Here is a 23,483-nt window from a genome sequence, read left to right as displayed (position 1 = left end):
TGCTTGGTGGGTGAAAGGGCTGTTAATTATCCAGAATAGGCAGGGAGGCAATGACAGCCTTGACTTAATTGATAGAGGAAACTACTCATATCCTCTGGATCCTTGCCTTCCTCTTCCTGGCTCACCAATCCCAGCGGCATGTCCTGCAGGATAACTGGGGCTGCCTGCAGAGGGGACATCTCTGCCCCAACATGCCTACCTACCTGTTTCCCTCTCCTCTCTGACTCCTGCTCCACATTTTGTAAACGGGAGCAGCCAGGGCCGTGCAACCCCCAGCCAATGCCAGACAGCTGCATCCCTCCGCACACACTGCATCCCCTGGGATGCTGGGGCAGACAGATGGGCCATGGAGCTGCACAGCAGAGCCCCAAGGAGCTGTGAATTGCCCATGTTTATTGTACAAGCTGCAAAACATTTTGTAGAGGGTTCATTTATACAAGTGCTGTTTAAAATAGCTTTTATTCAAAAAATAGCCTTCTCTCATTTACATATACTACAGACAGTCTGGCGGGGGTCTTGCAGGAGCCCCACCTGCAGCTCCCCAGCTCCACTACCCCCTGCACTTGCACTGCTGGATGGCAATGACGGTGCGAACGCGGTCTCGGCGGCTTCTGAACGTGTGTACGTCATAGCGGTGAGGGGCACAGCGGCTGGGGGCAGCTTCTGCCCAAACCAGACATTTCTCTCCACCTTGTGACTCCCTGCAGTTAGAGACAAACCCAGTACATCCCCTGGCCCCCCACACCTCAGCGCCCTGCGTTTCATCACCTGGAAAAAAGGGCAGATGCCCTGGACCAGGGTGGGGGAGAAGGGAGGCAGCTTTCTTCCTGCAGCATCTATTCCTTACTCCTGGTGTAACTCGGGGAACCATCTCCTCCCTCTCTGCCTGTGCAAAGCAGGAGTTATTTCTTTCTTTGTGGTTTGACTTGCTTCCCTTTGCATTCACCACATTTTTGTGTCTATAAAGAACACAAAGTGCTACCCCCCTGGCCTGGAACAGCTGTCTGCACCCACCCTGTCCCAGAGCATCCCCCTTCTCCTCCTTCTCCTGCCCCATGGCATTACCAGCAGGTGGGCAGCAGGAATAGCACATCCCAGGCTGGAGAAAGCCACTGTCAGGACCCATCTATGTCTGCTATCACAGGGGACCACAAGCTCTATAACCAGCTGCCCAACGGGCCGTCGTCAGCAGGTTATTCTTTACTCCTTGAAGCAATGGAGCAGTGCGCTGCTGTAGCACCACTGCAAACACTGCTCTGTTTTCTCCCTACATGGTTAGACACAGCCCAGAGCATGAGCTGTGGGTGCGCTACCCAAAATCCGCTCTTGTGTTACCCTCCCAGGTCCTGCCCCAGGAGCAGCAGATGCATTACTTGAGAGGAATGGGAACAGTTCAGACCTGCCTCTGAATGTGTGTGGATGAGCCCAGCAACAAGAACCGACGGATCCTGGCAGCTGTGCTTACCTAAGCAAGCAGGGATCCCCCGAGGAGCAGCTGCCCAAGCACCTTCCCACATCAATTTCCTGCAAAGATTTGCAAAACAAAGGCATGAAAATCCCCTGCAGCACCTCACTGGGGACACCCCAGGGGACCGGCCCTGGTCACTGTGCCCTCTGTCCGCCCTCCATCCTCGGGCTGAACGTACACCCCTGAGAAAGGGCAGCAGCAAGGCAAAGCTTGTAAGGACAAGTATTTTGGGGCACACCAGTGTTTTTTGAGTCAGAGGTCCCTGTGCACAAAGGTGTGTTGAAGTAGAGAGTAGAGTCTCCGTTGAACTGAGCTTAAGACATAATTAATGATTAAACAATTTTTTAAATAAATATCTCACTGCTCCCTTAATTATTTTTTAAAGAAATCCTCACCCCAAAAAAAGGCCACTTGTTACTTTATGACACTGATGTATACACAAATTAGTGGCAGTACATACGTTTTATAGCATAAGATAATATAAATGTGAGATTTTTACCACTATAGTTTGTTGCCAGGGTGTGCTTAGCTCTACCAGGGTGAAGCTGCCCATGTCAGAGAATCCACCCTGCTGTTCAAACCCCATGTGTGGGCTCAGCTGTGCTGCTGAGCCCACCAGAGAGGAGGCCAAGCCGCGGGAAACCAACCTTGAGCCGCTCTTCCCTGTGTCCTGCAGAGCTGTGCACAATTTCATAATAATATTCCACCTGGGAAATGCGATAGCATTTTTCCTTCATTTCACAGTTCTCCAGTGTCTGAACTACCTCCCCACCTTGTGGGTTTTTGACTAGAGCAGTGTTGAACCTTGTGGGCATGCAGAAAAATCCACCTGTAAGGAAACAAGAAGGAAATTTAATCTGGGGCTGCATCTGAGGCCACTATGGCTGCAGCATCTTCACCAGGGTCTGCTGTGTGGCACAGATGCAGCATCAGGCTCGAGCATCCAGCACCCATCATGGCAAGTGCCATTTTTCTGTGTGAGGGTCCCCAGCTGAGAGTTTGGGACTCATTCCTTCACCAACCCAGGGCCTCAGTGATAGATTTTGTTCCTCCATTTCAGTTTGAGACCACAGGGCAAAAAGAGGTTATTCTGGGTGCAAATTGTGAATCCTGCACCTGCCTGTGAAAGCCCCATCTCTGGGGAGACAGCCTGAGCTATTACACATTATCTTTGAGAAAAAAGGTCTTTGAACATAAAATATTCATGGCAGTGCTTTTTCCAGAGACATGCTCTCACACCAGGGAGGAGCTGGGGAACATTATTTAACATTAACTTATTCAGCATTTCTCTCTGAATTTGCCAGGGGGCTGTGCCCTGCATGGGCTTCTCAGGTGCTGGAGCCAGTGTCACTGGCTCTCCTGGAGATACCCTGCAGCACCTCTGCATCGTGGGACACAGGAAGGCTGATACAAGAGGGGAGGAAAGACAACGGCCCCGGTTCTGGGAGCACAGGACCAAGTCCTGCTTTGCCTTTTCTTTCCCTATTCAAGCTTTAACTCAATGAAAAATTCCGAGGGCAAAAAAAAAGTTATGTTCGGCTTTGACATACCTACTCTGACTGTTAAGGAAGCCATGCAGACAGCAGGGCAAAGGGAAGGCTTTGGGTGGACATGCCGAAAGGCTGCATCTTTGCTGCCATGCCACCTCCAGGCCAGGACATGCCGCCTCTGTGGCACATCCCAGCTGGCCCAGGCAGGGGCTCAGCAGCTGGAGAGAAGAGACAGAGGTTCCTCCAGCAATAACGCGTGTCCATTTGGAAGGAAACAGGCACACACTGTCCTGCCTGGCTCAGTTTGAATGCATGTTCTGCGTAGAAAGAAACGCTTTATCTGCTAAATCTCTCAGTTTTTCTCTCCCTCACCAAATAAATTAGGATTAAAATCTCCATTGCATGAGCTAGAGGAGGGGAAGAAGGATGGCTAAATTGATGGCTAAGTCAGTCTTGGGTTTTGGCTCTAAAAAGGACCTAGTCATGCCCTGTTCCAGCTCTTGGGTGCAGGTCATTCAGGGTTTGTGTTTGGTTCCTGGCTTTAAAATGGTTGTGAGTTTCCTGCCCCCTCCCAGCTATTTCATCAGCTGCTGGAGGATATTTCTTTGTTCCAGGATGGGGCTGTGTTTTCAGGGGAGTGAAAAGTGTTTTCTGAAAGCAAATCTCTCTGGGATGCCTTAAGAGGGGGACACAAAATGACAACTGATTTCTGGAAGCCAGTATTTCTGGGCGAGATTTTAACATCCTTCTCCAGGCCCCCTGCTCCTCTGATGTTGCCAGTCTTTAACATGGCACTGAAAGCGTCAGCCTGACTTTACAGGGGAAAATCCAGAAGGAAAGTGCGGAGACCTGCCCTAAGGCAGAGGCAAAGCTGGGGGCAAGTCCACATTTCCCAGCCCTGGGCCATTATCACTGAATAAGCCACCATCCATTAGCCACCCCCGGGGACAACAGCATCGTCCAGCACCTTCCAGTCACACGTCTGGGAAGTAAATGCTGATTCTCCCACCTTTGGAAAAAAGCACTTCACACTGCCTGAATTTCTGTTCCACTTGCTGTGTCTTGCAGCCGGATTACACAAGCCACAGGGCTGCAGGAGCACCGATGCCTGCGTGCAGACCTTACTCCAGCTCTCGGAGGATGGGACGCACATCTGCAAGCAGAGCCCCTTGGGGTTTTCTTTTCTCCACCACCCATGTAGCTTCCCCAGCCCCTCTGGCTCAGGCCTCGTGGCTGCTTTTCAAGCTCACGTTAGGACTCGCATTGGTCTCTGTCCCTCTCTAGTGGCTGTTGTACAGCCATGTCACAGAAGCCGCCGGGAAGGTTTTAACGGGATGGTTTTAGATGCAGAAATGCCAATAAAAATGACATCAACAAATTCCAGGAGAACTGATTTTATCAAGCAGTTGTGGAAAATCATTTCAACACGACTTTCCATTCTGATAAAAACAGATCAGTTCATCTTCACTGACCTGACTCTCGGGTTATTTTATGTATGAACTCACAAGACAGCACACCCGAACCAGTTCCGCTTTATCCCAGTGGAAGGTTTTGACCTGTCTGGAATGATTTAGTTTGGAGTTTCCATTTCTGAGTGATTTTTTAAACAGCACTGGTGCTGAGATGAAAGGGCATTTCAGACCATCAGAAAGGAAACTCCATTTTTTAGTGGTTGCTAAGTGGTCTATTTTCAGCAGAGCTTTTATCATCAGGTTGTTGTTCTTGCTTTGAGGAGGGGGTTGCAGTGGACACCCCCGAGGTCCCTCCAGCCTCGGTTACTCTGATTCTATTATCTCTGGTTAGAGGACACTTCCCCATAACACGAGGTGGTTGTATTTCCATCCTCACACCATGCACAGGGCAGAGAATTACCGTTTCACCTGCAGACCTGTGCTGTAAGGGTGCAGCAACAGAAGGGAAAAGAAAACCCAAACCCCGACAGTATAAAATACAATCCCTTTCCCACCTAAGGCAAAGAGGGTTTGCGTAGCAGACCAGAGCGTTGTTAGATCACACTCTGAGCTCCGACGTTGGTGCTGGTAACACAGAAGGGCTTGTCCCCATATTCCTGGAGGGAGGGGAGCTCTCCATCATCCATACCTGCACTGTAGGTTGGGTCAGAACATTTCCCCACATCAACTGTGACCTCCCAGGGAGAGTCTGGAAAGAAGGTTTTCAGAGCTGGGAGACGGAGGCATTCCTCAGGGCATGTGCTGCAGTGACAGCCGTCGACCACCTCCACCTCCCGAACACCTTCAAAGAGCAGGAGCCGCTCCACATGCACACGGGCAGGCTCGCAGCAGGAACCCGAAGGACAGGAGCGTGGGGCTCCCGGCCGCAGCGGTGAGTCGGGGTGCCTGACCTGCAGCTGCGCAGAACAGGGCAAGGGGCATATACACTGGTAAAAACATGTCACGGAGAACAACTTCCAGCATCAGCTCCCTCATAAAAACCTCTTCTGAACTAGAGCTGACTCAGCTTTTACTCCCTTATCCATGCATGGCAGCACTGCATTGCTGTGGTGCTGCCCTTCGCAGTGACAAATTGGTATCAGAACTGTTTATTCCCCAAAACCCTGCTACAATCAGCTGAACTGTACTGGCTAAAGCAGTCCTCCTTTCACCCCAGGGTCCTCAACTGGAGGGTCAGCACGATGACAGCTCTGGGGAACAAATGTAGACCTGCCTGCCTGGAAGATGTTGCACCAGCAGTGCCACAGTGGTGACAACAGTGGGACAAGTGGCAACAGGATTTTTCACAGTTACAGCCCCCCAGGTGAACACTTACAGGACACACACATGCAGCACACTGCAGAGCTTGTTTCCATTACCTCTCCAGGGTTAGTTACCCTGGTGGAGAAGGGACTTTAGGCAATGGCAGCTCTCCCAGGATAAGGAGAGCATCGCAGCCTGTGCATAGCTGTGACCCCAAATGCACAGGCTCCTTCTAGTTTCTCCTAGGAGTAACACATGTCATGTGACAAGGGAATAACATCAGCACCTCAAAGGCCAGATACTCATCATGAAATCATGGGTCCTGCCAGTTTTGCTCAACCAGGCAGAAAAAGGCCTCCAACCCCTCTACATATAGGACACCAGCTCTCACGTACAGCAGATGTTGCTGCTGGGCTGGGGGAGGACAGAAATACGTTTGGATGCTGCCTGGAGCAGCTGGGTAGGTGCTGTGATAGGCCTTCAGCTGAACTCTGGCCCTCTGCCACAAGATATCCAGCACCACTGAATAGTTTCCATTTCTCAGGCGTGCATAATCTACTGCTTGCTGGCTAAGGGAGGACAAGAGTCTCAGTGACAGATTTTTGGCAATGCAGAAGCCAAACCCAGGTATTTTAAAACATGTATAAATGCTCCTGCCACAGGGATAACACAAACACTCTTTTCTCACCTTCTTGCTTCTAAGGAAATCGAGCATGGAGGAGTGTCTGGAGAGCCCCAGGAGGCCTGGGTCAGGGGAGTTGATCCGCTGGGACAGGCAGCTGGACCGGCACTTTCCAACGTCCATGCTGACAGGACTGCCAGAGACATCTGTGAAACACACGATTGACAAAAGGATTACTCCTCACTATTTGCATGAGGCTGGGGAGGCCCAAGCTCAAACCTGGGCCGAGTACAACACAAACACTGAATAAAAACACATGGTCCACCCCTGGAAAGTGTGCCTGGGAGAGAGATTCCTTCAGCCTGAGCACCTGCAGAAATCCCAGAAAGCCCTTCACTAGAGCTGCAGACACATCTATTGCGTTTGCAGACCAGAAGTATAATGTTTCATAATAGACTGGTAATAAAAAGAATGCAATTAAAAATTCACTAGGAAACAGTAGGTTTTATTTTCTTTAGTGAGCTCATGATGGACAGGGAGAGAATAGATTAATACATTGATTAGCAAAGGGAAAATGTGAATGCTCAGCTGTTGCTGAACTGCAGACCTTGAATGTCTCGCTCTCTACAACTACCTGAAAGGAGGCTATAGTGAGGTGGGTGTTGGTCTCTTCTGTCAGGTGGCTGGAGATAGGACAAGAGGAAATGGCCTCAAGTTGAGGCAAGGGAGATTTAGCTTAGATATTAGGAAAAATTTTTTTACTGAGAGGGTTGTCAAACATTGGAATGGGCTGCCCAGGGAAGTGATTGAGTCACCATCCCTGGAGGTATTCAAAAAGTGAGTGGACAGGGTACTCCAGGGCATGGTTTAGGGGGCATGGTTAATGGTTGGACTTGATGATCTTGAAGGTCTTTTCCAACCGAAATGATTCTATGATTCTATGATTCTAATGTACTGAACAAGCCTGAGCACCCAACAGATTCAAGGCAGAAAGAGAAACCCAGCTCTCCTTGCCTAGAGCCCGATGAACCTGTTCATGGAGCTGCTTGAGCTGAAAACAAATCTGGCCTGCCACCCCCCCCAACCCCTCCCCTGCCCCCTGCCAAATCCCAGTTTCACAGCTTCCCAAACCTGTTGCATTGCCACATTAGCACTACAGGCAGAGGACGGGAAGGTGGGAACGGGTGTGGGAACAGGGGAGACACGGGACCACAACATCCAGGTTTAGATCCATGCTGTATTTTGAGTTTGCAAAATATCAGTGGTTATTGGCTAATGGCTGTTTCTTCTGGTAATCCTTCTAAAATGAGCTATTTTTCCCCAATAGCGCAGTCCATACTCAAAAGGTTGATTGATGTGAATCCTCATTTCATTATATAATAGGGAAGAAAACTGGCCTTAAAAGTGCCCACTGAGTAGTTCTACACCACTGTAATTCATTTGCTTTAACCTGCTGGAGTTGCAGACCCAGTGCATGCCACAAAACTTTAATTTTGCATTGATTTAAAAACTGCTCTTCAGTGTCAATGTGAGAGAGCGCCACCATGAGCATGCTGCACGACACCAGGAAATACGTAGGGACATTTTAAACTCACATTTGGCTTACAGCTGCTGCTAGCTGCCTGAGGATTTCTTTGCCCAGGGAAGCGAGGGAGCAGTGAGCCAGGTAGCAATTTGCAGTGTATTAGCCATTCCGCAGTGGTGATCCCTGTGGATGCTCCTCACCCACAGCAAGGGCGCAGACAGCCGGTCATTTTGCAAAGGACACTTTGCCAGCTGAAGACACGTTAACCCCTACTCTCCCATCCCTGCAGCGATACAGGCCGTGTTTATTATTTTTATCACTATCTATTACTGGTTTTACTATTTTCATCATTATTTACTCTTCTAAAGTTGTTTGCTCTGGAGATGACAAGCTTGTAACAGTTCTTAATTTGGATATGATCATTTTATAATTCCTACTGTTCACATAAGAACCTGATATTTTGCAAACACTGAAGGCTATATTTGTACAAGTACTACTCTCATGCACTGAAAAAAACCTGAGAAACCTCAGACTTTTGGCTATACAGTTTAAAGCCGTTTTCACATATCTGTGCTAAAATGAGCTGAAGCTCATTTTATGTAGCCTTACTGCCACTGCAAGGGGAACCAAGACCAAAGGCTACTCCTGAAGGCCACAGACATTTTTCTGGTGAACAAATGGAGCTATTTCCTACTTTTTCTGCACAGTAAAGTCAGGACACCCTGTTGTCTTGCTGACAGCCCTGCCAACGTTAATCCTGGGAAGCAAAAGTCTCCAGCAGTCCTGAACTAATGCAGTACCAGAGGTAAACAGAATTCAACCACATTGCAGCACCCTAGTACCGAAAATGAAGCCTCCTTCATGCAGATGAACAGACCTAGGGGCCAGGCTACTCATCAGTTTCTATTCTACAAAACATGCTTTAAGCGTTGGATTATCTGGGTGATGAGTCCCCAGCGTATTTCTGTCCTTAATTGCCTGAGGGAAAAGTCACTAGGATAATTTCAACATAAAGCAACGCCCGAGGGATGACAGGTGGGACGTGAGTTGGGAAGCTTAAAGGATCCAGGTTTCTTGCGGGCAAAGGGGGAACTCACCATGCCCGATGTGGAGGAAATGGCTCTGCCTCCTGCAGCAGCCCCTCTCTGCAAACAGGTTCCTTTGCTCGTTCTCTCTGCCGATGGCTCCGGCACCTGCAGTCGCAAACCACCAAGCCCAGCATTACCCCAGTTACAATTCACCACCTTTCCTGCTTGAGCTGGGCAGAGGCACTGAGCCCCAAGCACAAGTGTCCAGCCACCTGCTGTCTTGAACCAAATGGCTTCAGCGTAAGGAAGAGATTTAGAGTAGTTATAAATGGACATGACCCATCTGACTTCTCAGGCCTAGCTAGTTGGGCTAAACACCCTATCTGTTTAATTACTCCAAGAAAATGCTGTGTTTAGCAGTGTTTTATCTTAAGACATCAGTCCCCTGCTCTCTTCTACTTCCAAGTTACTGCAATGTGAGCTCAGGTAAGAGGAGTAATCTCACACAGCACAAAGCAGCTCACGGGCACTAAACTCCCCAAAGATTTCTGCACAGCAGCTTCCTCCGAGACAAACCCTGAATTATTTGCTGAGTGCAGACAATCCTCCATGCTGCTGACAGTGAAGCACCATAGAAAACATACGCCATGCCCATACAGAAGCATCAGATACGAACAGAGCCCGTGCACAGCTTCGCACCACACACCTACACAAGCCCTTTTCTCTCCTGTGCAAGAGGCCAAAGCAGCGAGAAGGAAAAAAAAAGAACTTACTGGCAAAGATGGGAGCATGCAAGAGCCCTGCGAAGATGATTACAGCTAGTGGGTCCTGCATACTGCACCCTGGGAAACACAAAAATGTCTCCAGTATCTCTGATACTTATACTGGGCCCTCCCTCAGCAGGCGAGAAGGTGAACAGCTCAGAGACAAATGGGTTCGCATATCGCTGGCAAATGTCTCCAGATTGTGATCTGAACAAACACTTCAGCAGCCAGGGCAGTGATGGCATCTCTCCCACGTCTACAGGGATCAGGCTTTGAGCAAACTTCAAAGTGTTTCTTGAGAGCAACTGGTTTTGCTCCCAGCCTGGGGAAGCTCCCTTGGGGGTCTTTGTTCTTACCACCACTTTCAAACTAATTAAGTTTGAGGGGACTCGGAGTCACTTTCAAGTCCCCTCATTTGAAAGAACATGCACCCTTCATGCTCACCCATTGCATTCAATGGCCTTTTTATCTAGGGACAACCCTCTTTTGTTCCTCCACAACACCAAAACTGAGACAAAGCTGGCTCTTTGATGGCAACACTGGTAGGACTCAGCCACATCAGCAATGACAGCGTGTTCCCCACCAGCCTCTCCAGCTCTGCTTTCTCTTTTCAGTGTGACTGAGCCCTGGAGCCAAGTGGAGGCATCTTTCTTTCCAGCTTGTTAAATACATGTAGGAAAGTACTGGCCTCCCAAGTCCTGGAAACAGTAGAGGCACAGACGGTGCTTGTGTGATGTAAGGGACTCTCACAGACATGCCAATCGAGGGCACCAGTATGTCCTGAACGCTCGCTGCATGCAGCTCTTGACTACAGAAGTTAGGATCTCTGCACCGACTTGGCCAAATGCACGTGGCAGGGAACAGATCCAGTTCCTAAGGAAATTTTTTTTTGCTAGTTTCAGGAACGAGAGCACACAAGAGAACAGTGATGGCAGCATAATGCATCTGACACCACTCTGGCATTCAAAATACCGTTTTTGCTTTTTTTTTTTTTTTGCTACAATTACTTACAGGTGCAGCAATCACAGAAATTTATGGAAGCTGTACACCACTAGGAACAAGCCAAGTCTCCCTGGAGCTCATACATAGTTCCTGGAGGACAGCTGGGCTTCACTGGGATACATGCCTTGAGGAAAAAATTGGCAAAAGCAAAATGCTATTAGAAAGCATCCTTTCAAAACTACACCATTTACCACGGTGCTACAGGAACACCATCCCCTTCATCCCAGCAGCACAGAGGAGAAATCAGGACAGCTGTTCAACAACAACAAAAAAATTTAATTGTGTTCAGCCAAGAAACAAACATATACAAAGAAAAACACATTTCCATAAAAATAATTCACCATGCCTGGACATCTTAGCCGAGCCACTCTCCATTCACAGCTCTGTGGTGCTGCAGAGTACCTGGAGAGGCAGGGACTGTGACTGAGGAACTGCTGTGTGACCTGGCCAAAGCTGGAGAGCAGTCTGCACCATGGCGGCAGGGCACAGTTAAGTGACATAGAAAATATTTATGAAAAAATATGCATTTTAAATAAAGAACTTACAACAACTTAAACTTTATACAAAATATTATGGTTGCCATTTCAGTGTCTCAATTTTAGGAACTATATTCAAACTCTCAAGGTCCTGTTTTCCACGCCATGTCCATCTCTGCAGTCTCTTTCTCCAGAGAGCTCTATCTCTGTCCAGCTCAGTCCAAAGTACCTAAATATGAAAGAAAAAAAATTATAGTCTCAGGAATCAGAAATGCAATTACATGAACAAATGAAACTTGTTTACAAGCTGCCAGAGGAATATGCAGTAACTTTGTAAAGTTTAAGCAAATCACACATGAGTAAAACCAAATCTAGCTAAAAGTACTGTATGTGTCTCAGGGTGCACTTGATTTGTGTTTCACCTCTCAGGGAGGGGCATAACAAGTTATACTATTAGTTATTAAAGATGTGGAAACAGAGGGCTCTGCAAATGATTAAATTCTTTCCCTCCCAAGAAGATTACACAAAATATTGAAGCCAAGTGAAACCAAGTAGAAACTCACCTTCCAAAAAAGCGAATTCATCAATAGCTTCAATGGCATTATCTGCAAAGCAAATTGAAAACAATTAACATAGATAAACCGACTCCATATTTGCATCTGCTTCAAACAGCAGCATTTGAAATTACCTCACAGCACAGTGACCAATTTCAAAGAGGTTTACTTGTTTTGGAGCTGGTGTGTGAAATTATTAGCATAATATTTGGAAGAAGAGATGTTTTTCTCTCCCATCTTCAGAGAAAGAAAGAGAAGCACCTACGATTGCTTCATCACATTGGGACAAGTGGAAAAATCCTCCATTCTAGCAACCATTTTCTAAGGATAGCACAAAATAGGCTCTCATACCCAGGTCTTTTCTCTGCAGAGTTTTCCTTTTTCCTTGCTGAGCGTACACGTAAGCATCTTTGGCTATGGTTTCAACAAACAACTCCTGCAACACAAAAGCAAGACAGTTTCATACAGGGGATGAGAGAGGGAAGAGAGAATATCCTCAGGAAAGGAAAGGTCCTACAAGATTGCAGGAAGAAACCAGAATCTCCATCTTAAAATTTCCCCTTTCCGATAAATAGCTCTGAAAATAACAAATGAAATTGTCGGACAGTGACATACAAGGGAGGAGAGAAGGCCCAGAGTATATTGGACAGAGATGGTTCCTGTGAACATGTCTGGGAGACCAGCTACACACAAGCTGCTCCCAGGGCACCTTCCGAAGGAGGAAAGGCGTCCTGCACTCCGTGGATGAAGTGGATTGAGCACGACTCTCCTTGTGTGCCACCCAGCAGGTACCTCAGCTGCGGGAAGCAGATGCCCAGCAGCCAGCCTAGGAGTTACTGCAGGGAGACGCTGGAAGGGAGAGACCAGAGCCTACGCACAGATGCTTTCACATGATGCCAAACACTCCTCACGTGTGCAACGGGAGACACTTTCCAAAGGAAGAAAAAAACCCCTCTGTTACACGTCGCTCTGATTTGCACATCGCAAACCCCAAAACGCGCAATCCCGGTGAGCTGGAAACCCACCCGAGCGGGCACACAGCCGTCCGGCAGGGCCAGAGCCCCGGCATTTCCCTCGCCTGCGGGAGGGAGCCCCGCCGAGAGCAGGTTTCCACAGCCACGACCGCATCGTGGAGAGAGCGCCGACCTCGGGGCGTTACCTCCCGCCACCGGGCGGGTTCGGCGGGATCCCTGAACGAAGGGAGAGGCGTCTCCGCCTTCCCCCGCGGCCTCCCCGGCCGCCCGCGCCTCCCACCGCGGGGCTGAGCGGTGCCAAACCGGGCACCCGCCCCGCCGCCGGGACCTTCCCAGGCGGATCGACGGGCGGCAGGGCTCGGGACAGGCGCCCAGCTACCCTCGCTGCCCGCGGCGGCTCTGCCTGCTGACCGGGCAAGGCGTCGGCTGGGAGAGCAAGGCCCTCAGCCCCGCCAAAACAAAAGGGAAAAAAAGCCAAGCGAGCGGCTCCACATCCCACAGGCGCCGAGCGCAGCGCCGGGGGCTGCGGCTCCCCGCGCCTCCAGCGCCGGCCTGGCGCGGCCCAGCCGCCTCCCTCAGCCCGGGGGCCCGGTCCCCGGCCCGGCAGCAGCGCGGGGTGGGGGGCGGCCTGCCAGCCGCCTCAGGGCCGCCTCACAGGCCGCCGGGCCTCCCGCGCCAACCGGGCGCCGCCGCCCCTCACCGTGGCCCGCGCCAGGACGAAGACGGCCTCCTGGCTGGCCAGGCTGACGTCCGGGTCCGCCTTCACCAGCGCCTTCACCCGCGCCAGCGGTAGCCGGGCCAGGCGGGCCGGCCCCGGCGGCCCCGCACCCGCCGCCTCCTCCCCCGGCCCCGCCGCCTCCGCGCCCGGCACCGACACGGACACGGGCACGGGCACCGGCACCGGCACGGCCCCCGCCACCGCCGCCATCCCGCGCCCAGGGCCGCGCCTGCGCGGGGCCGCCACGAGGGAGGGGGACGGGCGGGGCAGGGCCCGGGCCCGCGGATCGGGCGGCCGCTGCGGAGCCTCCGCCCGGCGGGGCCCGCAGCCCGCGGAGCGGCTGGGCCGGCAGCGGGGTTGCCCGCAGAGCCGGGGGGCTCAGCTCCCCTCCCCGTCCCCCCAACACGGCCCTTGAGGTCCCCATCACCCCCCAACACGGGCCTCGAACCTCCCCGCCGCCCCGGAATAGGGCCCTTCGTCCCCCCAAACATGGCCCTTGAGCTTCCCGTCTCGCTCAGCCGCCCCCTAAACACGGCCCTTCTGCCTCCCCAACCCCCCCAACACGGGCCTTGAGCTCCCCATCATCCCTGTCCTCCTCAAAGGTGGCCTTTGGGGCCTCCCTGTCACCCCGTGTCCCCCAAACACGGCACTTTGGCCTCCGTCTCCCCCCGAACAGGGCTCTGCCCTCCCCACAGCAGCAGCACAGCAGCAGCAGAGCAGGTGGTAATGGGGACCCACCTCTCCAAGGAGGTGGCTGTCACCACCGCCTGCCCGCCCTGTGCCCCCACATCACCTCCCCGTGGGTCCGGTGTGGGACCTCCAGACACCCTCTCTCCATCCCGGCTCCGGCTGGTGGGATCAAACCCTCCAGTCCCCCCCTTGGGCACCCACCACCCACCGCAGGACCCCCAGGGCCACCACCTTTGGCCAACACGTGCCCGTCCCAGCCTTCCCCACATCTTTGACGCACCGTCTTATCCTTCACGGCATCCGCGGATACTGCTGGTGGGACATCTGAAAGGGCTGGAGGGACACGCCACCCTGGGGCAGGGACATCAGTGCCTGCCTGCAGCCAGCCCTGGGGCTTGACTCAACCTGTCAGACCTTTCCTGCCTCTGAGGCAATAAACAGTGAAACCAGGACATTTCAACACAGAGATGGCCCAACACAGGGCCGTGCCATGCAGAGCGCTTCCTCTGCTTCCCGGCGGAGGTCGGCTCTTCAACAGAGCAAATGTCCCCTGGTTTTGGATATGCTGGAAAGCCGTAGCCCTCTCCCCAGCCCTCACGCGCTCCTGCAGAGCTCGGCTGCGTGAAGCCATGCTGGTTTTGCCGTGCGACCCCCACGAATCACCTCCACCCTCTTCAGGTCCTGTGGGGCTCTGAAGACCTGACCTCCAGCGGGTTCACGTCAGCCACCGTCAGATGAGAACGTAACGTGCCCTCCCAGTCCTCGCAGCAGCCCATCCCTCACATCCCGGAGTCACCCCCCAAACCCCAGGCTCTTTTCTGGATGAGACTGTCTTATGGGCAGCAGGGCTTGGTGGGCTTCAAGCTTCCCAACAGCAGCAGAGTCCAAGTTAATGGTGCATCAAGAGCTGCTCCTCCTCTTCTTCTTCCTCCTCCTCCTCTTCCTCCTCCTCCTCCTCCTCGTGCTGTTTCACAGTCAAGCTACGGCGACTTCCTGGTGTTACACACAGCTTCTTGCCAACTGTTAGGAAAGAGCTTCTGGTTTCAGGGGAGAGGGACTTTGGAGAGGCTCGCCTTGCACAAGTCCTTCTGCTTGGATGCCTCCGGTGGTCTTTAGAAAGGAGGTGAGCACGCAGGAAAGCATCCGCTGATGGAAAATGGTGAGTAAGAACAAGACCAGGGAGGTACTGGATCTGGGGACAGGGTGCAGGGAGTGGAGCCATGTCTCCTGCTTGGAAAGGCTTTGGTGGTATCCTTGAGAGGGGGGCTGGATGCTGCCGAGACCCTTGCTCCTTCTGGAAGACAAAGTCCTTCTGTACGTCTGAGCTGGTCGGAGCTTCAAAGGTCTCTGACCAGTTCCTGGGCTTTGTGTGATATTTGCTGGGTGACCTTGGGCTGGATATAAACATCTATGAAAGAGGAGTCCACTGAGTCCAGGAGAGCACCCACCAGTGCAAAATGTATTGAAAAACCTGGAGCTGATCACAGTGACAGTGGTGCTGTATCCCACAGTTGCACCTGAGGGCTCTGTGCAAGTCCCAGCTCATGGAATGGCTCCAAAATTGATTGTTACAAACCTCTGAATCATTCAGGTGCCAAAAATCCCAGCAGCATGTTTGGGAATCTGGAAGAAGTTGCTTTTTTTCACTAGTTTGGGTGAAAGCCCCACTGCCTGGTGTGCAGGAAACAGCAAATTTGTGCTGCTTTACCACAGGCTATGCTCAGAGTGCTGCATTTGCAGTGTTTACGAGAGAAATTGGGGTGACTACCTGGGGATGCAAGGGGCACTTGCACTTATTTAGGTATATATACATTTGAGCACTTATGTCTAAAAATATTGTGCTAGCTTCTTTGCATACTAGCCCTTCTGTTGTGAAAGAAAAAAATTACGCAAGCACAAACCCAAACTGAAATCCCAGAGGCAGGAGAACTTCAAAATCAAAGCCTACAGCTTGATGAGGGCAAGCAGAGCAGTCAGCTCCAGTGCAAAGGGACACTATGGTCCGGTGACAAGGGGGTGGGAGAAAGATGGGGGAAGGTAAGATGATCTGTCTCCTCCCATAACGTCCATCTGAGAAGCTTAGGAAAAATGTAACCCCATCCCACCTGAGCTTTGTGCCATACCTCGAACCTGGCACTCTTCTTCCAAAAGTCATGCAGCCTCCTCCTGGCAGCCTTTCTCTGGAGACTTCAGAAAAAGGTGCTTTTTGGTCATTTAGGAAGCTGGCAGCAGCTCTGCGCTGGGGCCGGCGTGTCCCAGTTCACGTGTGCGTGGTGTGAGCAGCACAGGAAACATACTGGTCAGAAAAGTAGGGCAGATCTGCTGCTTCTTGGCCTTTTTTTTTGCACGTAGGCTTTGGCAGGATGAGTTTCAGCAGTGCTGTCCCAGGTCTTCCTCCAGGGAGGGATGCTGACGGCTCTGTGTGGTCTCCCCAACATCTCCTGCCCGACTGCCCCGAGTTCACCATGGACTTCATGGGGACCAGGACCAGGGCAAGGCAGGTTGCTCCCATCTGAACCCTGGGCAACCTCTAGATCTCAAATTCTGCCCTCAGGAGCTTTGTTACTAGTAGGATATAATCCCCCACCCAATCCCTCTGTTTTGATGGTCCCTGGTAGTGGATGAAGGGTGGATCAGACCAAAAGACTCCATGAAACACCTCCTGGATGCCCTCATGGTGGTGGGACCTGTTCCCAATCTGGTGCAGCCCAGTGTTGTTTTCTCAGACACGTTTCAGGACCGCTTTGAGCAAAGACCACGTTTCATGGAGGAGGCTTAGTGTCAGGCCATGTTGAAGAAATACTGCATTCCCCAGCAGGGGCTTTGACTCATTTTCCCTCATGGTGTTTTAACTGGAACTTTTCTTAATGGTCACAGACACGTCTGGAGGGGAAAGAGGCCGTGGTGAGGCACCTACGGGCAAAGCTCCAAGGGAACAGGAAAGACCCTTCCGAAGCGGGTGGCTGGCCAGAGAGTCGCTCTGCAGCATCTCCTGCAACAGAGCCAGGACAGACCCCTGCACCAGGCTCCAAGGGCGAGCCGCCTCCAGAGACCCCCCGGACCAGGAGGGTGGATTTCAGCAGGGCTTCTCCGTCTCACAGTAAAGGTCAGAGTGTGGAACAGCATTTGCCACCTCATCCCATCTGTGAGACCCCGGGATGGATGGTGCGACTGAAGAAGGGGATTGCGCAAGATGCCAGCTTCCACCCAGCCCCTGCAAAGCCAGGAGGAGGAGACACATTGAACAAGGAGGTGGGAGCCACCTCCGATCCTCCCCAGAGGAATCCAGCCCAGCAGACGTGGCCACTCGCCAAAGACAAGGGTGCTTCAGCAGTTCCTGCCAAAGGCGCAGCTGTTGCAGCCTCCCTGGGTGCTGCGGGAAGACCCCATGGGAGAGGGCACTCAGCTCTGCCTCCGAGGAAGCCTTTGCCACACATCAAGGCACTGGGAGCAAGGCCGGCCAAGCCCAGGCGCCCTCCTGTTGTGGATCTGGAGAAGTTCGGTGTGGCTGCATGTCCTGGGACACCCAGCCGTCCTGCCACGGAGCCACCAAGGAGTGCTCAGCTGGGTACGGCCAGGCACCTGCAAGTCCCCAAGAGAAGGATGCCACTCATTCAGGAAGGAAAATCTCCCTAGTTAGAGTCTGGAGCTCCTGGGAGATGGAAATATTGGGGGGCTGATGGAGAGGTGGGGGTTGGTGATGCCAAAAGGGCTTTTATAGGCATAGCATGTGGAAAAGAATGAGAGAGAAGCAGGTGAAGAAATGAAGGGGACTAAGTGCTCTGTCCCTGGCTGGAGACAGATATCAGGCTCTGGGGTACTTGTAGCAAGTAGGGTTGGAGCAAGTAACATGATGGATGCTGACAAACCGGAGTGAGCCCAGGGCAGGGCACTAAGATGGTTGGGGGCTGGAGCATGTGGGGATAGAGAGGCTGACACCCAGGATTGTTTAGCTGGGAGGAGAGAGAGCAAAGGGGAGATCCTCTCACTGCCCACAGCTACCTAACAGGAGAAGATGGAGCCAGACTCTTCCCAGAGGTGACCGGGAGCAGGACCAGAGGCAACAGGCATGAGCTGCAGTAGGGGAAATTCCAGTTAGATATTAGAGAAGTCTCTTTCCTGTGAGAGCGGTGCAACCCTGCGGCAGGCACTAGGGAGATGGGTATCTCTATCCTTGGAGATATTCAGTTGTCACCTGGATGAGGCCCTAAACAACCTGCTCTAGCTCTGAGGCCAGCCCTGCTCTGAGCAGGAGGTTAGATGAGAGACTCCAGAGGTCCTTTCCAACCAGTCCACTGTTGAGTGGCTGTAAGAGCAGACAGACAAACCTGGCTGGTGGGAAGCAGAGCTGGTCTTCATCCCATGAGCATGAAGCACTTACACACCCTTTGGCCAAGGGGCAGAGGCTCTCTGAAGCTGGTGGCACATTGCCTGCAACACCGTCCGCCTCCAAGCCTGAGGGAGCCACTGAGACTCCTGAGGCACAGCTGGAGCTATGGCCACCGGGGCCATGGTGCTGGTTTGGTGTACCCTCCTTACCACTGTCTGTGGGATGCAGGACCTGGTGCCTCTTGGATGTGGTGGTTCTCCGTTCGGCATGAGCCCTGCCACGCTCCACAGTGGCCTTCCAGATCTAGGCAGATCTGTTGGTTTCTAACAGCTGCCACTCTGCTAGTCCACACTCTGGGTGATGAAACCTGTTTCAAATCCCATTTCTTGCTCAGCTTCTCTAAGTTCTTGTTCACCATCCTGTTTAAAGGATGGCTCATGCTGTAGCCACAGGGTAGAGGGCAACTGTGAGAGTCGGGCCTCTCTTCCTTTCCTTATGAGAACTGCAAAACCTAGCTGGTTTATGTTATTATTATAAGTTGGCCTGGTTGACCAGGCTGGTGGCAGCTACGAGGCTGGTGATAAAAGTAACGGGATCTTAGCAGGGATGTAGGCATGCCAGCAATCATAGGGAGTGCAGCAGCACGTTCTGGCTGATGATGCTCCTGAGCACATGGAGACATCCAGGACTTGCCCTGCCTGTGGTACAGATCTGGAGTTTAGGGTTTTCACCACATTCAAAATACTCATTATGGCCTCTTCCCCTCCCCTTTCGTCACTGGTCCAGGGAGTAAGTAACATTAGGGACATAAGAATGGGAAAATACATATTAAAGCTCCTCAGTGAGTTCCCTGATGAGCCATGCCCCAGCCTGCTGGGAGGAAATAAAATTCCCAGGTGGGCCATGGAGTAAAAACTCCTCATTGGATCCAGATGTGCAGTCAGTTTTATCTCCCTGCATCCCTCTGTACTAAATCTAGGCCAGGGTGGCTCTGACCTCAGGGTGGGTGATAGAGTTGACGAGAAAAATGTGAAATAATCCCTCGCTGCTCCCTCCCATTCCTCTTTTTACCATAGGTTACTTGAAACCAGGCTACGTTGCATCAGCCCCAGCTCGGTTCCCACCGCAGGATGCTCCGAGTGTAACGGGGTAAGGACCGAGGCAGCTCTTTTATTTTAGGTGGCTTCCAGGCTGTCCTGATCCAGTGGGAAGGGCCCAAGAGGGAACAGCAAGAGGGTCCTTGGGTTTTCCTGCCTGCTCCTGGAGCCCAGTGTGGAACAGCACCTTGTGCAGGCAGCTCCCGCAGTGCAAAGCACCATCCTTCATGGGCTGCATTACCACACAAGTCCGGCTGCTGCCATCGCATCCCACTGCCCATCTCCTGCACACCAGGCTGCTCTGCTGTGTTGCCAAGCCCTGTGAGGAGCTGCTGGCACGTGGCACAGAGCTGCCATCCCACTCTGTCCCAGAGCCGGGGCCAACCCACGGGCAGCCCAACCGCCTGTTGCCCACCCTCCTCCTGGCAGCCTCGATCCTGCCCTTGGCGCCCAGTGCCATCACTGCAACAGGGCTTCCTAATCGCTATCTGCCTTGTTGCAGGGGTGAAGATGAGATATACGATGACGTAGAGCCCGTTGGGCTGCTCAGGAGAGGCCAAGGCTTTCTGCTGCCTCCCGTGTCCCGGCCGCCAGCATATCCCCGCCCCGGAGGAGGTGGGTACAGGAAGGGCTGGGATGCTGGTTGGGGTGAGTGCTGCAGCTCAGAGAGCCTCGAGGCCCTGAAGAGCCATGGGCAGCAGCGGAGCCCGCTGCTCCCATGCACAGGAGGGCAATGGGTTTCTCTGCTGCCTTGTAAATGGCCATGGGAAACCCTGATCCCCCCCATGCTCAGGGGGCAAACTGAGGGTTTGGTCCCAGGAGGAGAAAGCTCTTGCTGTGTTTTAGTCTTGCGTCCCGTCTCAGTGGGTGTCTACACCTTATAGCAGCCTCATGGCAGCACCTTTCCTGGGGTTTGGTTTTACAGGTGGAGATGCCGGTCAAGCCTCTAACAGGGTTGCTTTGCTGGCAGCTGCACAGAGGTAACGGGTTTTTACTCTTTCTAAGGGTCCCAAAATGGCCAGGGCTCTTGCTGCTTTGACAAAGCTGGTGGTCTCTGCTGGGCTTGTGATAGAAATGTCCATGGTGAAGAGCACAAGGGGCAGGTTTAAAACTGGCCCGAGAGCCCCAGCAGCCCCAGAGCTGGTGCAGGGAAATGCAATGGGGCAGCAGCTGGGGGGGGGAAGAAGGGGAAGGGAGGGAGCAGAGCATGGGGTCACCCGCGCTTTCCCGTGATTCACAATGACTCTGCAGAGAAGCCCAGGTCTCCCGGAAGACGAAGTCAATGACACTCAAGGAATGCAAGAAGGAAGAGAAGGCAGACAGGGAGTTTCAGAAGAAATTCAAGGTGAGCAGCAACGAGTGATTGCTTATTCCTCTAAGCTCCCCCTCACCTCCTGGGAAGGGGACAACGCAATGGCAGAGGGGAGCTGTGCTCCGCAGAGACCAGCCGATACCCAGGTCACACCTGCCCTGTTCCCCACTGAAGTATCCCCAGATCAGACCAGTCCCACAGACCATTTGGGTAGAGAGGGATCTGCTTTTTCCAAGAAGGGAGAGTGGTTGGGCCTGCCCGGCTCACACTCCCCCGGGGTGGCTGCTGAGCTGCAGCATTGCTGTTTGTGTTTCAGTTCGAAGGAAGCATCAACGTCCTGACTCAGATGATGGTCGACCCCGCAGCAATGGAGAAGAGGGGCGGAGGGAAGAACCTGCCGCTGAGACGAGGAGAAATTCTTGATGTCATTCAGTTTACAAATCAGGAGCAAATCCTCTGCCGAAACAGCCAGAGGAGGTGTAAGTCTGTGGGGGCTGAGGCTTTGCCCACAGTGGGGATCACAGCACACAAAGTTTTGGGAACAAGATTCTTCATGCGCACACACCCCAGTAGACAGCAGGAGACATCCCCTTGTCATTAGACAGACCTGACATGTACCCTGGGTCTCGGCTGTTCCCACTTCTCTTTGCACAGACGTCCTGCTCTTCCTCCCGCTTGGCACCAGCATTTCTGCTGTTTGCTGGGCTTGTTGTCTCCCTCTGCTAAAAGCCTTTGCAGTTCCTGGAGCCTCTCAGCCACCAGCCCAGCACATTAGGCTTTGCCATAGGCATGGGCTCCACAAGCCATGTTTGCACCGAAGGATGCTCAGGTGAAATGGGCTGCAGATCCCCCAGGCAGAGAGACAGGGATCAGGCTCTTCCCAGCCAGCTGCCACCCAGCCTGGCAGGCTCATTCCCTGCATTGTCCTGAGCAGGTTCTTCCCAAGGGTCCAGCTCGGCTTCCCTGAACTGGGCTGCTCCTTGCCCCCAGCTCTCCCTGGCGATGTGAGATTGTTGCTAAACCCTGCCTGTCTTGGGCAGGGGCAGGTGTTGGGGTGAGACCCCACTCGTGCCCCGGCTCCCGGCACAACCTGACGTGCTTTTCCTTGCTCTGTTGCAGATGGCTACGTACCCCGGGCTGTGATGCTACACCTGTGAGTACCCCTTCCCTGGCCCCTTCCTCCCCACTCCACAAGCTGTAGCAATTACTCAGCGAGTGCCCGGCACCGAACCAGCCCTGGCCATTGAATGCCAGTTCAAAACCATCCAACCCAGGCAGTGACCATAAGCATAACACTGGCTAATTACCCTGGGGGTTGAATCTGCCATTTCTGGTGTCAGGAGAGGTTCTGGCATTGGGAGCAACTTCCTGGGGCACTGTGAGCATTCCCTAATCTGTGGTCCCTCATGTGGGACCTGCCCATGCACTGCTCAGATGCTGCTGGTGGCACGGTGTGATGGGCGGACGCTGCCCCTCCATGTGTCTGGGTCTGCGGCTCCTGGCAGCCTGGGACAGGGACACCATCTGTGCACAATGCAACAGGGGCCAGACCCATGCTCACCCCATGCTGGAGGATCCCATCTCTGTGGGAAGAGCAAAAGGCTGGGAGGAGGCGAACGGGTCTGTGTGGCGGTCACCAGAGTCTGTAGACATGTTAGGAGAGACGGGACAGACATGGCAGGAAGATCTGGCCCTTGCCTTGGTGTTGCGAGGCGGTGGGGACATGGGAGACCAGACTGCTCACAGCACCCTGTCTTTTTCCTCGCAGGGACACTGACATCTATGATGACGTTGAGATTTACGGTAGGTGCAGAGGGAACCGCTGCTGTAGGCTCTTTGCCAAGCGCCGGGCACTGCTCCCTGGCATGGGCAGGCAGCAGCAGTCCTCACGCCGGCACTGGTGCCTCCCCTGCTGCCCCCTTGCCATTTCCCCAGCTTCCCTCTCTCCCCTCCCTCTCTGTGATTCCTCTTCCTCTCCCTGGGACATTCCTTCCTTTGTCTCAGTTCCCCACAGGTCCTCATGTTCCTCCGTTCCCAATTATTTGGACTTCCCCACCCCCTCTCCCTTCTCAGCTTGCTCCCTCCACTTGCTGCCAGCCCCAGGGGCCCTTCAATGTCCTTGATCCCCCAGACAACTCGGGATGCTCTTTCCTGAGCAGTTGTTCACTCCCAGCATGCAAACTCCATCCCCTGGCTCGCAGATGGAGCTGAACAGAGACAACTGTATTTTAGCTGTGCCAATGAGCAAACATTATCCAATTCTGCCTGGCAGGTTGAGCGATCCATGCTAAAGCCAAAGGCACAAGACAGCACCAACAGAGACCTCCCCGAGGACCAAAACATGAAAAGCACTATATGCCATGCTCCTGCTTTGGAAGGAGCTCTGCTTCCTCTGAGATAGCCTGCAAAAGCCACCGTGTCCCTGCTGAAACAGCAGCGAGGCTGCTGCGGAACTGCAAGGATCCTGCCTCACAGGGGTAGGGCGTTCAAAGAGATCCTCAAGTCAAGACTTCTCTGTGGCTTTGTTTTGTCTGTGTAAAATATGGCAATGGTTTGAGAGGGTTTTGTGGTCTTATTTGTGGGTGGAGGGCTTAAAACCTGGGCCAGAGAGGTTTTAATTCAGAGAGGTTTTAGCATTTCCCCATTCCCAGAGTATCCTAAGCCTGGGAACAGTGCTGTATCCCTAAACCCACCCACCCCATTCTTTGGCTGCCTTCTC

At 52.9% G+C, this 23,483-nt stretch overlaps 3 protein-coding genes across 3 annotated transcripts; 1 reads left to right on the top strand and 2 right to left on the bottom strand.

The window, feature by feature from the left end:
* Positions 1-550: 550 nt before the first annotated feature.
* LOC128147619 (uncharacterized) lies at positions 551-9,037 on the bottom strand (the record flags this gene model as incomplete). Its single annotated transcript, XM_052800359.1, has 6 exons — positions 551-701; positions 1,466-1,524; positions 2,116-2,297; positions 5,059-5,326; positions 6,361-6,500; positions 8,917-9,037. Coding segments are annotated over 6 exons (921 nt in total), but the record flags the coding sequence as incomplete, so codon positions are not given.
* Positions 9,038-10,868: 1,831 nt separating this feature from the next.
* On the bottom strand, positions 10,869-13,563 carry LOC128148293 (DNA polymerase epsilon subunit 4-like). Its single transcript, XM_052801976.1, has 4 exons — positions 13,318-13,563; positions 11,995-12,079; positions 11,653-11,694; positions 10,869-11,318 (listed from the first exon to the last, which is right to left on the bottom strand). The coding sequence occupies exons 1-4, from the start codon at positions 13,543-13,545 to the stop codon at positions 11,305-11,307; spliced, it is 369 nt and encodes a 122-aa protein (XP_052657936.1). The 5' UTR covers positions 13,546-13,563; the 3' UTR covers positions 10,869-11,304.
* A 1,470-nt stretch (positions 13,564-15,033) lies between these two features.
* PRAM1 (PML-RARA regulated adaptor molecule 1) lies at positions 15,034-23,317 on the top strand. The gene is made up of 10 exons (XM_052802424.1): positions 15,034-15,184; positions 16,903-17,593; positions 19,432-19,504; positions 19,955-20,067; positions 20,378-20,432; positions 20,704-20,797; positions 21,081-21,243; positions 21,884-21,917; positions 22,533-22,567; positions 23,037-23,317. Exons 1-10 carry the CDS (start codon positions 15,182-15,184, stop codon positions 23,039-23,041), a joined length of 1,266 nt encoding a protein of 421 aa, XP_052658384.1. The 5' UTR covers positions 15,034-15,181; the 3' UTR covers positions 23,042-23,317.
* The last annotated feature ends 166 nt before the right edge of the window (positions 23,318-23,483 follow it).

Source organism: Harpia harpyja, chromosome 11 (assembly GCF_026419915.1).
Source record: "Harpia harpyja isolate bHarHar1 chromosome 11, bHarHar1 primary haplotype, whole genome shotgun sequence".
In the NCBI taxonomy this organism is placed as follows: domain Eukaryota; kingdom Metazoa; phylum Chordata; class Aves; order Accipitriformes; family Accipitridae; genus Harpia; species Harpia harpyja.
The sequence above is the reverse complement of the archived record's forward strand: the minus strand, read 5'-3'. Positions and strand labels throughout refer to the sequence as shown.